Genomic DNA, 14857 nt, shown 5'->3' with positions numbered 1-14857 from the left:
GGAAGGTGGGAGGGGCTATCATAGACAGGGACTGACTTCCCAGAAGGGTGAGCTTTCTGCCAGAAATTGGAAAAAGAAAGCAGCTTCTTGGGGAGAGAGGTAGGAACACCGTGTGAATGTGTGTTGGGAGGCAGAGGGACAGACTGCAGAGCTGCAAGGTGGGAGCCGTGAGTGTTTCAGGGATCCTGCGGGAATGCAGCTGCAGGAAGGACTGGGCCGGCTTCGATGCAGCGAGTATGTGATGCCCACATGGGCCCGGGCTTTCTGACTTTTTGAAGCTTTCCCACATCCCTTAAATCACCCGCCTGCCACACTAAATACAAGGGCGAGCAGTTGCAACTGAATCGTTCACACGGCGTTACATGTCCTGAACTTTTCATTAAACATCTATTACTTCCTATCTCGTAGGGTTTTTTTTTTTCTCCTCTTAGAGCCAACAGATTTTCTTTTTCAGATCTCGGACATTTTAGGTCCCTGACAAAGTCATAAGACCTAAGGACTATGTTCTAGAATCTTCCTAGGGGACTCAAAGAGAAAGCGCTCACCCTGCCCGGGGAGGGTGGGGGTGTTGGTGAGGAAGGCATTCAGGAAGGTTTCCTCCCAGGAGAACTGAGCTCATTGGATCGCGCCAGGGACTATTCGTTCAACGGGTATCCAGAGGGTGTCTATGGTGCCCTGGGTGCCGGAAACACAGTGGGGTGCGAAGCGGGGGCTGTGCAGGTGTTGGGCACGGGAGAGGAGGCTGCAGATTCCTGGGACGTAGACTGAGTGGGCATGAGAAGGAATGCTTCGGTGCCTTGGGTAAGCGTCCGCCTCTCGGGAACATCGCGCCGCTTTACAGCAGAGCAGGGGACCGCGCACCGCGTAGCCTCGGGCTCCAGCCTCCGGCAGCCATTGCCCCAGCCTCTGCGCCCGGCAAGCGGTCTCCAGCAGGGGGCGCTCACGAACCAGGCCTGGAAAAGAGATCTTGCGTCCACACAGACGCAGGAAAGACTGCGCGGGTCCACTGGGTTCCAACCCGCCCCACCCCCCGCACCGTCCGGGTCTGAGAAGTTGAAGTTAAAAGTCAATCCGCAAAAATCTGCCCGGAGCCACACAGCCCTCAGCTCCTGCGTCTGTCTAGGGTCTGGACCCCAACCTGGTCAAAAAGCCTGAGCCCGGATTCTACAGATTCCGATTCTGGGACCCCCCACTCAGGCGGCTTAGAACCTTGAATCCCTTTTCTCCCCACACCTACTTCCACACACCTGATTAGATGCCTGTTTCTTTAACGATCAAAGACGTGGGCGGCGGCGGGGGTGGTGTGTTCGCTCTGGCTCCCCAGCCCCTCAGTAACTGTACCATTATTAACATTATAGACATCAGACCTGCTCCTGCGCGCCCTGGCGGCGCCGGGAGAAACGTGCTGTGCTGTCCTAGCTGAGCCCGGAGGCTGATCCTGGAGTCGTGGCTCCCACCCCGGGCCTCGGCGGACACTGCCAGGGCAGGCACTGGGCGCTCCGGGGTCGAAGGCGGGGGTAAGGGCTGTCTTTCCCCGGGGCAGGCTCGGGGAACAAAAGCGCTTGTTGGAGAGTGGGCGGGAGTCGCAGGGGCCCGCGGGAGTCCGAGCCCTCGCCTGGGTGGCCACCGCATCCTTAGCCGCCCTCCTGGCCCCCGGAGCCCTATCTCCCTGCCGAATTCCCCTGGCTTCTGCATCCCTGGCAAGTGAGCCAAGGAAAAGGGGTCTTACTTGGCCCCCGGGTCCCGGAGGCTCCCGGGACGCTGGCGGGGCGGGTCCCTGCGGGTCTGGGAAGCTCTCCGCGGAGAAGGAGCGAGCCCATTCTCCCTTCTACTCCCCAGCCTCTGTCTTCTAGTCCATCAACGCTTCCAAGTTGTCCCTCGCCCGCCTGCCTAGCTTCCGCCTCCTCGAAGAAGGCAGAAAGAACCAGAAAAAAGGTGAAAACTGGGTGGAGGGTCCACGAGCTTCGGTCCCCGCCTCTATGACCCTCGCCGCTCCCCCGAGCCCAGGAAAGTCTCCGGGATCCGAGGCCCGGAACCGGACTGTCCAACCTCGCTACTGCTCCCTCGCCTCTCAGACACCTCTTCCAGGGCCGAGGCTCGAGGAACCGCCCCCCTCGGCGTTCTCAATACGCCCCCCGCCCTTGCTCCGCGGACAAAGAGGTTGTACCAGACCTGCCGGCCGCGCCACTCCCTGGCCCAGCCGCAGGGACTCATTCCCAGACTAGGGCGCCGCTCGCGCTGTCCCACCGCAGAGTCAAGGCGCTCTCACCCTTCCACCCTCCTTGAAGACACCATCCCTCTCAGGGGGCCCCTGTGCCTTCCCCCTAGGTCGTCTGTGGGGAATCACAAGCCCAGGCAGGAGGAGTGAAGTTCTGGGTTCTCAATTCTGGTCCGAAGGAGAGGTGCTGGTCCCAGCCAGCTGGGGCGCCTGCAACGACCGCAGGAGTAGGAGAGAGGGAGGGATGCGGAGCGTGCGTGCGCGGGTCGGTTCATATTTAATTTACAAAGGATCCTCGGAGCGCCCGGTCGGTAGTCTCTTTAGCTGCAGCTCTCCTCGTCCGTCTCTCTTTCCCCACTTCCCCAGCTCATTAAAATGCTCAACACTCAAATCGGGAGATTGATCTCCTCAGAGGCCCCAAACCCGGGCCATCGACCCACCGCCAGAGGACCCCCCGGCCTGGGGTGAGGGCTTAGGGGCCGCGCGTGCCCCGAGAGCTCAATGTTTACGGAAAGGACCAGGGAAGGCGGGGGGGGGGGGCTTTCCGGGGGTCTCCTGGAGCCTGTACTCCCTTCCCGATTTTGGCCAGCAACCCTGTCTCCAGGACTGCAATGGGCAGTGCAGGAGATAGACATCGAGTTTTAGCCAAATGCCTCGACATTCCTGCGTCTCCACCCCCTCGTCGCTAAAAGAAATGTCGGGCTTTCGCCAGAGACAGGGAGCGAGAGTCGGGAACAGCGAGTATTCGAATCTGCTGAGGCCGGCTGTTGTGTGAGGGTGTGAGACATGCTGGCGGTGGCGGGCCGCGGAGGCTTTGGGGGCTAAGTGTGTGGGGTTGACGGTGCCTTTGCTGGTGAGGCTGTGAAGACGTTGGCGAGGGAGGGACAGGGAGAGAGATGCTCCGGCCTTAAGTTCCCAGCCCACACTGCTCTGGAGGAACAGACGTTTTGTAACCATCCCTTTCCGCGCTGTTGCCTGCCACAGCCCCGGTGCCCCATTCTCCTGTAGCTGGCAAGACCCGAGGGTGAGGCGCTTGGGTGCGCCCAGGACGGCCCTCTGGGGAGGCTAGGCTGATACTGCGCGCCCCCCCCCCGCACCCGACTGTGCGCACAGGCCGGCGTGTTGGGTCGGGGGCTTCAAGGGCTTGGTTTAGCTACCAAAAAACGAGACCGCAAAGAGTAAGGCTTAAGAGGCTGGGCAGGGGCGGTGGCGGGCGGGGGTGCAGGCGTTGCTTCCCCGCAGCCCCGCGGGGTCGTGCGCCCCCGTCTTCGGGTTGGACTGGCAGGGGGCGGGGTAGACCAGGACGTGCATCTACCCAGATCGAGCAAAAATAGCAGGGAGGGTGAGGCGCTCTGCTAACACTATCAATTATGCATCGTGTTGAACGTGGCTTCGGGGAGGAGGCTGCTAGTGGGGAGGGGGGTGCGGCGAGGAAGGGTCCGTGCGAGCCCGGCCGCACGCAGCTCAGCAGGTCCTACTTCAGGTCTGTCTGTGCCACAGCCCGCATTTGCAAAAAGGGTTTAAAGGCAAAGACACGCCCCCCCTTCCGTCGTGCGCCTTGCCTTCCCCCAAATTCCTCAAAGATGGTTTGTCTCACGTGTTGCGGGGCGTAAAAGCGACTTGCATTCAATTAGCAGCGAATCTCCCCGGCCCTGGCGGGACCCGCGCGTGAGGGTGAGTGAGGGTGAATGTGTGTGCGTGCGGGAGGGGGAGAATAGAGAGTGTCCCGGGTGAAGGTGTGCCTTTGGAAATGCGTGTGAACATAGGGAGGCCTCAACACATTGACTCGGTTATTATTACATGATGATGGATAATTCTAACATGTGAAGGTCGACCGTGTGGAGGGTGTGAAGGTCTGTGTGTGTCTACCAATGTGTTTGAACGTGGCGGGTCGGAGAGGGGGGCGGCTGTGTGATTAGTGATAGTGGCAACATCTGCAGATGTGTAAATGTGGGGGGAGGTGGGGTATGGGTGTGCATTGAACTGGGGAGAGCCCAGACGAGGGCGGTGGGTGTGGAGGTCGCCCCTTGAGACCAACGTGTCTCAGCCTCGGGGAGAGCCTCTACGGCTTTAACAAATGTGGATGATGCGAGAGGTGGGAGAGGCTGTGCGCGTCCCTGCCGAGCCGGGAGCGCGCGAGGACTGTCTTCAGTCTGCAGCCAGCCAGACGTGGGGGGAACAGAAGCATAAGGAAAAACTGAAGCGGGACCTTAGGGCCAGGGAGGTTCCCGTACTTATCTGTCCCTTTCTCTGCCCCTCCCCTGTCCTTTCCACAGCCAGCAACAGATGTGGAAAGAGCCCTTGGGCAGTGTCCTGGCTCGGAGACCTCAAGTCTGGAGAAGGGGTTGCAGCCCGAGGGCAGTGCGCGGAGAGTCAGCGAGCAGCAGCGGGTAAGCCGCGGGGAGTGCCCCACAACCTCGACCCAGGTGTGGGTGTTCCCACCTGGGGTACCATAACCCGCTGGTGCTGTCGTGGGGTGGGGGGAGAGACCACAGAGAGGTGGGGTGGGGAGGGGCCCTTCCCCGGGAGCAAAGGGGCGAGAGGAACCCGGGTTCCCAAAGACAGGCATGTGGGAGGGGCACTGCCCAACCAGCCAGGAGCCCTAGGTGGGAGCGGGGAGTCTTCGTGTAAGCACGTTTGTGTGGCTGGGGATAAGGTTTTATTGGCCGTTGGCGTGTGGGGGGGGGGGTAGGTTTAAGGCATCGTGGAGCTGCAGTAAAGGGGCAGAATCCTGCACCATGACCTGTCCTTTGGGGACCCTCTGGGAGCCGTCTGGGTTCCTCGGGGATGGGAGGGAGGATCTTTAGTGACATCTCCCTCAATGCTCCTGGGGAGCATGGGGGAGGACCTCCTTCCTCAGACGGAAGTTGACACAGCAACCCTGGCTTTCCCCTCGAGGGAGTTGCAGCCCAGGGCCGGCTGCTTCGGGGTCTGACGAAGGGGGGCCTGCGAGTCTACTGCCCCCGGGTCCCGCCTCCCGCCTCCCGCCGCAAGTTGTGGGCATTGCCAATCGGCTGGGATTTCGGTCTCGGTGGAGGGCTTCTGTGCATGCGCAAGCGCGCGCCTGTGTGCCTGTGTGCGGGTCGGTTCGCTTGAGGACTGTGTCCTTGTGTCTGGCCACTCGCACAATGAACAACAGGAAAGCACCGCGAGGGAGAGCGCTGTACGAATGCTAGGTTCAGCTGACAGAACAATGAGGTCTCCAGTGTGTCCATGTCTGGGTGTCTTTGCGTTTGCGTGCTAGGAAATGTGCTGGGAACCTCCAAACCCCTGCAGAAGTTGGCAGTTTGATGGCGGTGCCCAGCGTGTGTTTGTATTGTTGTGTGATTGGGCGCGTGTGCCAGTGCTGTGCGTGGGACAAACAGTTCGAGGAAGGACACAGGTCATGGACAAAAATACTTTTCCTGTGTATCCTTTTCACGGAGTTAAACGAAGGCTTTGAAACACAAATAGGGGTCAGGGCAGACCCAGAGCAGACAGGTGAGCACCGAGCCTCTGGAGGGCCAGTGCCAGATTGAACGGACAGGTAGGGGGGAAGAATCGAGGTACAAGTCCGCTAGAAAAGGAAGTCAGGGCCCCGAGAGAGAGCATGCATTGAATCCTGAGACTTTTATTGAGCCCCACTCGTGTTCAAGAGAGACTCCTGGACACAGAGGAGAAGGTTACTGGAGCCCTAGGACCTGCCCTAGACGGGTTTGCGGAGGCAGAGCTTAATAGGGGGAGGGAAGCGGGGGTTCCTAAGTCACCTTCTCCTGTCTTCCCCTGGCTTCCATCCGCAGGTTCCGCGATGGTGCCCTTGCGGGCTCTGTGGCTAGCCTGGGCTCTGCTAGGAGTGGCCAGAGCGTGCCCGGAGCCGTGCGCCTGCGTGGACAAGTACGCGCACCAGTTCGCCGACTGCGCGTACAAGGAGTTGCGCGAGGTGCCGGAAGGACTGCCGGCCAACGTGACCACGCTTAGTCTGTCGGCCAACAAGATCACGGTGCTGCGGCGTGGGGCCTTCGCCGAAGTCACGCAGGTCACGTCGCTGTGGCTGGCGCACAATGAGGTGCGCACGGTGGAGCCGGGCGCCCTGGCGGTGCTGAGCCAGCTCAAGAACCTCGACCTAAGCCACAACCTCATATCCAGCTTTCCGTGGAGCGACCTTCGTAACCTGAGCGCGCTGCAGCTGCTCAAAATGAACCACAACCGTTTGGGCTCGCTGCCCCGGGACGCACTCGGTGCGCTGCCCGACCTGCGCTCCCTGCGCATCAACAACAACCGCCTGCGTACACTGGCTCCCGGCACCTTCGATGCGTTAAGCGCGCTGTCACACCTGCAACTCTATCATAACCCCTTCCACTGCGGTTGCAGCCTCCTGTGGCTGCAGGCCTGGGCCGCAAGCACCAGGGTTTCCTTACCGGAGCCCGACTCCATCGCGTGCGCCTCGCCTCCCGCGCTGCAGGGGGTGCCGGTGCACCGCCTGCCCGCCCTGTCCTGCGTACCGCCCAGCGTGCGTCTGAGTGCTGAGCCGCCGCCTGAGGCGCCAGGCAGCCCCTTGCCCGCCGGCCTGGCGCTCATGCTACACTGCGTCGCCGAAGGACACCCCACACCCCGCCTGCAATGGCAACTTCAGATCCCAGGTGGCACCATAGTCTTAGAGCCTCCCGTCCTGAGCGGGGAGGACACCGGGGATGGGGCGGAAGACCGGGAGGAGGAAGGAGATGGGGACGGGCCGACGCAGACGGAGGCCCCAACCCCGACTCCAGCACCCGCTTGGCCCGCGCCCCCAGCCAACCCGCGCTTCCTGGCCCTCACAAACGGTTCCCTGTTGGTGCCCCTCCTGAGTGCCAAGGAAGCAGGCGTCTACACCTGCCGTGCCCACAATGAGCTGGGCGCCAACTCCACGTCACTACGCGTGACAGTGGCGGCGGCTGGGCCCCCAAAGCACGCTCCTGGCGCTGGGGGAGACTCTGAAGGGCAGGCCCCTACTTCTGAGCGCAAGTCCACAGCCAAAGGCCGGGGCAACAGCGTTCTACCCTCCAAGCCCGAGGGCAAAATCAAAGGTCAAGGCGTGGCCCGAGTTAGCGTCCTTGGGGAGACGGAGGCGGGGCCCGAGGAGGAGGACGCGGGTGAGGGAGAGGAAGCAGAAGACCAGGTCTCTGCGGATCCGGTGGAGGAGCAACGCTGTGGCCACGGGGACCCCTCGCGGTACGTGTCCAACCACGCATTCAACCAGAGCGCAGAGCTCAAGCAGCACGTCTTTGAGCTGGGCGTCATCGCGCTGGACGTGGCGGAGCGCGAGGCTCGGGTGCAGCTGACGCCGCTGGCGGCGCGCTGGGGATCTGGGCCCGGCGGGGCTGGGGGAGCCGGGCGGCCCGGGCGGCGGCCGCTGCGCCTGCTCTATCTGTGCCCAGCTGGGGGTGGCGCAGCAGTGCAGTGGTCGCGCGTGGAGGAGGGCGTCAACGCCTATTGGTTCCGCGGCCTGCGGCCTGGCACTAACTACTCAGTGTGCCTGGCGCTGGCAGGCGAGGCCTGCCACGTGCAAGTGGTGTTTGCCACCAAGAAGGAATTGCCCTCGCTGCTGGTCATCGTGGCGGTGAGCGTGTTCCTCCTGGTGCTGGCCACCGTGCCCCTGCTGGGCGCCGCCTGCTGCCATCTTTTGGCCAAACACCCGGGTAAGCCCTATCGTCTTATACTGCGGCCACAGGCCCCTGACCCCATGGAGAAACGCATCGCCGCCGACTTCGACCCGCGTGCCTCCTACCTCGAGTCCGAGAAAAGCTACCCCGCAGGCGGCGGGGCAGACGTCGTGGAGCCAGAGGAGGCACCCGGGGAGGGCCTCGACGAAGACGCGGAGCAGGGGGAACCAGTTGGGGACCTGCAGCGGGAGGAGAGTCTGGTGGCCTGCTCGCTGGTGGAGTCCCAGTCCAAGGCCAACCAAGAGGAATTCGAGGCGGGCTCTGAGTACAGTGATCGGCTGCCCCTGGGCGCCGAGGCGGTCAACATCGCCCAGGAAATTAATGGCAATTACAGGCAGACGGCAGGCTGAACCCCCAGCCCGACTGGCCCGCCCATTCCCATCCCCCACCGTGGGTGTCTGGGAGCAGAAGCCTAGGGCTCGCAGGACGAACGCCCACCACCTCACCCGCAACCTTTACTAACTCTGCTCCTTTACCGGCCCCAACCTTCACTACTGGGGACTTCTAGAGGGGAGTGGGACGAGACTGCACCAGTCCCCGGCCACCACTATCGTCATTGTCTTTGTGGGCTCAATTCCCTTCCACGGCAAGCACAGTTACTGGCTCTTCTCTCTCCCCATAATACACCACCCGCTGACCGTGAAGCATTGAAATCCACGCCTCTCCATTCCCGCCGTAATTGTTATCTGCGAAATCTGCTCTGCAGCCTGCCCCACCGTGGGCTCTGGAACCAGAGGAAACGGAGAAGACGTTGGAAATATCTGGTGGTAACGCTGTGGCCCGGGGTCAGCCCTGGACCCGCAGCTGATGTCCCTTCCGTGGAGCGCTGTAGGGTCCCGCCTACTCCATCCTTTCCGGGGTGCACGTCCCAGAAGCCAGGACTCGGTGGCAACTTCCTAGTTTTAGTTTCAAAGCCCCCTTCCGACTGGGAAACAAACCCTTCTGTCCCCCCACCCCCCACCCCCAAACCGCTTATGATCCGCTGGAGCCAAGCCGGGTGCCTGGGGCGCCTTTCAGCTCCGCGCTCCGATTTTCATGTTTTCGTTTTTGTTTTTGTTTTTGTTTTTTTCCCAAAGACAGCGACACTCCGGGTCTGGTGCTAACACCCCCTTCCCAGCCTCTGGGAAAATTGGATGTGAGTGAGGGGGTGGGGCGGGGAATCCGCCTTCTCTCTCCCTCTCTCCTAACTTAAAGCGCCGCGGAACCGCGCTCCCTTTTCAGGCGGAGAGCGTGGGGTTGGTTCTGGCTGAATTTCGTTGTGGGTTTCGAGTTCGAAGCACTCCACAGCTCCGCTTCCGCTGCGGCACGTGGCCCAAACCTCCGTTCGAGGGGCGCGGGGGGCAAAGGAAGCCAACTGCGGTATCCCCGGGCCAGGTCTGGTTCGCACGAAGCCTGCGCGTGACCGTGTGGCGGGATCCGGATAGAGAAAAGCCCCTCGGTCTTCGCGTCTCCTCGCCCCGCCCCGCCCCGCCCCGCCCCTCCTTCCACGAGAACAGTATTTGCCTGGCGTGTAGTCCTAGACGAGCGTGCTCTGTAGGAGAAGTCTGTGTTCTGTAAAGTGTGACCGTGTAGTGTAGGGGGGGCGGGCGGGCAGACAGGTGGGCGGGGAGGGAGGGGGCGGGTGGGTGGACGCGGCGCGGCGACTGGGGCGGGGTCCTTTTTTCATTCTTGAAGGTAAACGTCGGGATTGGGGTGGGGGGCGGGGGTTCGGGCGTCGAGACCAGCCAGTCCACGAAGCGCAGCACAAGCGCGGCCCGGGGCGGAGTAGTCCCCCCCCCGCCCCGGAGCCTGCGCCCTTTTCTAAAGGCGTCTGTGTGTAAACAGTCAATAAAACAATCGATTTGAACTGGGCTTGGTGACTCTTTGTCGGGGGACTGAGGAAGGAAGCCTAGGGGATGCTGGAGGAAACCGCAGAAGGAAGGAGCCCCCAGGATCCTCCCATTGGGATCCTTTGTGTAATTTCGTGTTGGTTTGACTGTTCTGTGATTTTGCCAGGTGTGTACACCCGGCTCCTGCTCTTTCTTGGTGCCTCCAACTCCGGGATGCAGGGGGCGAAACCACGTGGGATCGGGGAGGCTGGAAATGAGTGGGGAGGGTTTGCGGGGGGCGGGATCTCTGCAGACTGATCGCGGAGAGCTCCGGGCGGGGTGTGTGCCTGTGTTGTGGAGGTGCCAAATCCTCCTTGGGTGGACACAGTCGCTATGATGGTGTGTGTGTGTGTGTGTGTGTGTGTGTGTGTGTGTGTGTGTGTGTGTGTGTGTGCTTGGAAGGGGGTGCTCAGTGAATGATGGACAACTGACAAGATCTGTGAGTCTCTTGGGGTGGGTCGAGGTGGATACCCCTGTAGAAAGCACACTGATTTAATCGTCCTAAAAGTGAGGCTTCTTGTATGGAGGAGAACAGAAACAAACAGGGATGGAGAGCGGGTGCTATGGTCCTGACCAGTGCACTGTGCTGGGGTTGGGCGGGCCGTCTGTTTCAGCTGAGTCCCCCCACAACATGGCCAGGAAGGGAGGCCTAAGAGGAGAGGCATAGAAATAGGGGAGCAGATAAAGATTCTATCCCTACTCTCCAGCTTCCAATCTCTTCTCCCTCACCCTGTCTGTGGGTATCAAGACTTTCTAATTGGACCAGTCCAGATACCCAACCTCCTCTTCTCGCCTGTCTCCTGGCAGAGGCGGTGGCTGTGGTTTTTTCCCAGGGCCAGAGCCCTGGTTCCCTGCTCAGCCCGGCAAACCTGTGTCAGAGAAAAAGTCCCTTCTAAGAGTCGCAGCTCAAGCCCTGCCCCTGCAGCTCACCTCACTGTCAGGGAGACAGCTCAGAAATACAATCTTTTGTTATAAAAGCTTTGTTTTACTTGAAAATGCTGCCTTTGAGCAGCGGGCAGGGACTGGCTCAATTTCTATAACTGGTTCAGGAATCCACCCACGTGATTGCATTTGGCAGAGGCCTGGCTGGGCGGAGGAGTGCTTAGCAGTTTTGGCCTAACCCAATTCTCTGGTCATGGGTATAGAGGGAAGGGGGAAAGAAGGGATCCTTCCTGTCTTCCCTGTCCTAAGGATTAGGGGTTTTCCTGGAGCCCCGCTAGAATCCTGAGTGCCCCGGGGGGATGTGCAGAGTTTTGAGAGCTCGGCCCCTCCTTTGTCCCCGGGCCAGGCTCCCTAAAGGATGAACATACACCGAGGAGCTAGCCTGGTGCTCTCAGGGCAAAGCTAGGCCCGAAGGACAGGAGCAGGTGGGTGCTGGCGGCGGAGGACCAGGGTGCCGTGACACTCTGTTGACTGCCCATGGGGATACCAGTCCCCTCGGGCCCTTACCAGCTTCTGTAGGGACCAATGATTAGCACATGCACAGAATGGTCTCCAGCCTCTGGCCTTCCTTCCTGTTTCTTTTTAAATTTTATTCTTTCTTTTCCTCCCCATCTCTCCTCTCTGTTCTCTATTTCTTCCCGTGTCTCCCTTATTTCTTCCTCAAAGAAAATCTTAAAATCCCAGTGTTGGAAGGAACCCTGAAACCTAGTTGAGGCTTCCTTCTTTTCTACAGAGCCCTCATCAGCTGGTTGTAGGACCTCCACAGTGCTTATCCAGGGATGGGTGTGGTGTCTACATGGGCTGTTTGTCCAGATCAGATGACGGTCCCCAAAGGTGGGGTGATGACTGGGTAGAAGCCGGTGGCAGGGTGGGAGGGGGAAGAACTCATCTGAGGCAGAACAAAGGAGATCGGGTCTTATTGGGTCTACTGCAAGGGGGGGCAGGACCCCAGGGGAGAGGCTGTCTGCAACTGAGGCAGTGGGTGGGGGCTGTTTTAAAAGGGGGAAGATTTTAAAAGGGGAAAGGGGCCGATATGGTGGCTGTGGAATTTTCCCTTTTTGGTAACTGCCTGGTTGTAAGTAGCCCACTGGTCAGTTAGGACCTATGGACATTTTGAGATGGGTCCCCTGGTGGGCCCTTCTGTATTTAGCCAGGGGGTCACCGTGAGCCCTTTCTACATTCCATTGCTCAAGCCTGTCTGCCTCTACTAGGGGGAGCTCACTAGTCACTCTGTCTCCCCAAGACACCAACTGTTGAGCAGTTTAAAACCTGTCTCTCCCTCTTTTCCACCCCTTAGGCCTGACTCTGCCCCTGGCACATCTCTATGAGAACCCACAGAGGTCTGCAAGTATAGTACCCATCTCCACTCCTCACTCCGGGGCTGTAAAGCTTTCCATTCAATGCAGATCCCGCCCCTCCCCGCCCCGTGTCTCCAGGTCCTGTGCTAGCTTAGCTCTCTCTCCTGTGTATTTTGTCATAAAACTTACCTGGATGTGGCAAGGGAATGGAGTCCAATGGGTTGAGGGGGTTGAGGAGTGTGTGTGTATGTGTGTGTGTGTGTGTGTGTGTGTGTGTGTGTGTGTGTGTGTGTGTTTGTGCTGTAAGCCCTTATTGAGGGGACCTGGAAAATGCTCAGAGAATACAATATGACAGCAGTAGCCTTGGAACTCAGGGCAATTTATCAGGAGCAGTAATTCTTTGAGCTACAGAAACCAGATGCCCAGGATGTGGCCTTGAATCAGATTGGAAACCTGTCTGCAGAAAGGTGATTTGAAAGGAGGGCCCCCCCTGGCCCCCACCAAAGTGTCTCCTAAAGATCAGCTGGAATGAGAACCATCTTGAAGATCATTAGAGAAAGTCCGTTAATACAAAAGGACAAAGGGATACAGGGCTTCTTTGAGGAAGAAGCATCTGGAACGGGGTCCAATGTTTCCTAATCTTGTGTTTGGAATGCAGCCCTCCACCCATGACAATGGAATAACAACCACAACTAAAGCTAACATTTCTAAAGATTACTTGAGTCAGTAAATGTTTGGACAGTTAATCCCTGGTGGTGATGCTAACCTTGATTTTCCCTCCTTGATCTCAGGGCGAAGCGTTTTGGCAGGTAAAGGAAAGCGGGTGGCAGGCATCTTGCTACGACTGTCTTGCCTCAGATTCGTTAATACCAGCTCCCCAGTTAGGATATACTCCACCTGGACCGAGGGACCCTCTGCACAACAGGGGGCATCATTCGCAGGGAAAGAACCATGACGTCTGAGCAACTCAGCAAGAGAAACTGGGGGACTTTTACCTTTCAGGGATAAAGTGCATTTTCTGCCCAAAAAGCGGAGCTCAGGGACTAGGACCTAAGGAAGGCCCCATGTAGAGGCCAAAAATTGCGCAGTCGGACCTAACAAATACCTTGACCTTGTAAATCGCCAACACGAAGATATTGCCAAGAGCAATTCTGTTGGAAAATTGGGGATGGAGCAAGCAGAGCCATTTCAGTTGTAATGTGTCAATTAATTGATTGCATTTGTAACACACCCACCTGCAATATGTGTTCAATGACATGATTTTGCCTTAGGACTCAATAGAGAATAATATACTGAAAATGGAAGATCTGCTGTGACTGGCATATAAAAGAGATTGAATTAGAAAATGTCTTGCAGTATTAGCATTTAATTCAAAATATGGCCAGTTTTCCTAATGAGAGTTGATATGGATTTTTTGAAAAGCCATCCAGAGACCTCATGATGGGCAGAAAATAAAACCAACTCATTGGGTTAAATCAGTTGGAAAGACTTCGTACCATCCCTTGGTTGAGTAAGTAATTTAGGTAATCTGAAGATGATATGATTTTTTAAATTGTGCTAATTGCACATGCTTTGTCTGGACATGTGAATGTAAGTTTAATAATTAAGTTTTCGTCCGCATGGAATAAGGAAAATAAATGTTTATATTTTTATCAACCGTTTACTGCTTAAACATGTCCCCTTGTGTATTAGGAGTTAATTTGGTTTTGGCAAATTAGATGCACTTTCTCTCAGCAACATTCAACAAACTGGCCCTTAAATTGAGTCTAAAAGCCATTCGAGGCGTCCAACCATTTGAAAGAAAACTGCCACAATCATACACACCAGAGAGGAACTTGTAAGAATTGATCAGTGTTGAAATAGGGAAAGAATGGGAGTGGAGAATTAATTACCAATGCTTGTTTTAGTAAAAGTGGCTTATTGTGTATTTAGACAGACTAAAAATGCTAATGGTCACCTAATAAATATTAACAATAAGTAATTAATTAAAATTAATTAAATTAAATTAAAATTACTTATTAATCATAACAACAGTGGCTAACATTTATTGAACTCTTACCATATTTCAGGCACACACATACTATAGAATTTATAAGCATTATTTTGTTAATCCTCATGATAATCTTGTGTGGTGATAATATCATTCCAACTTAGGCAAGGAAAACAAAAAGCAGAGAGGGTTAGTAATTTGCTGAAGGTCACATAGCTGGTGATTTGCAGGGTTGAGGTTTGTACTTGGCCGCAGAGCTCTTAGCCACAAAGGCAAACCTCCTTCTGATACCTCTCTATAAATCAGTTTCAGGGTGTATTTTCTATATTGTTAAATTTGCTACTGCTTATGAAGTTAGTCTAGAAAAAGAGTTTCTCTTGCTGTCTCTCTTATTTCTCAAAAGAGCAATTTTTTCCCAATTATAAAAGTTACGCATGATTAAATGTAAGTGCGTAGAGCCACTTTGGAAAAATAATTGACAGTATGCAAGGCGAAAGATACATTATAGCTCACGACTCAGCAATTTCATTCTTGGGCATCTACCCAACAGAAGCGAGCACTTAGGCCCGTCAAAAGACAAATGGGTTTTTTGGTGGACACGAGTGCAAGAGTGTCCGTAATGGCTTTATTTGCAATGCTCCACATTGAAAATAACCCACATATCCACCAAGAGTAGAATGGGGGGAAATTGTGGCATATCCTTAGAACAGAACAGCACACAGCAATGAAAAAAACCCACACCAACAAGCTGCAACTACACACAAGAGCATGGATGCCGTAACGTTGAGGGGAAGAAGCCAGGCACAAAAGAATACGTAACGTGTGATTTCATTCGTGTGAAGTTCCAGGCAGGCAAAACTAAT

General features: G+C 56.8%; 1 protein-coding gene across 3 annotated transcripts; it reads left to right on the top strand.

Annotated features, from left to right (window-relative positions):
* Positions 1-1391: 1391 nt before the first annotated feature.
* ISLR2 (immunoglobulin superfamily containing leucine rich repeat 2) lies at positions 1392-9742 on the top strand. Of its 3 annotated transcripts, none has more exons than XM_045795228.2 (3): positions 1392-1517; positions 4495-4608; positions 5998-9742. In XM_045795228.2, the coding sequence occupies exon 3, from the start codon at positions 6006-6008 to the stop codon at positions 8244-8246; it is 2241 nt and encodes a 746-aa protein (XP_045651184.2). In that variant the 5' UTR covers positions 1392-1517; positions 4495-4608; positions 5998-6005; the 3' UTR covers positions 8247-9742. The 3 variants fall into 3 exon arrangements, with proteins under 3 accessions (XP_045651184.2, XP_045651182.2, XP_045651183.2); XM_045795226.2 differs by lacking the exon at positions 1392-1517 and adding an exon at positions 1840-1935; XM_045795227.2 differs by lacking the exon at positions 1392-1517 and adding an exon at positions 2022-3892.
* Positions 9743-14857: the final 5115 nt, after the last annotated feature.

Source organism: Ursus americanus, chromosome 28, assembly GCF_024610735.1.
Source record: "Ursus americanus isolate L20-20 chromosome 28, mUrsAme1.1.p, whole genome shotgun sequence".
Lineage (NCBI taxonomy): Eukaryota > Metazoa > Chordata > Mammalia > Carnivora > Ursidae > Ursus > Ursus americanus.
The sequence above is the reverse complement of the archived record's forward strand: the minus strand, read 5'-3'. Positions and strand labels throughout refer to the sequence as shown.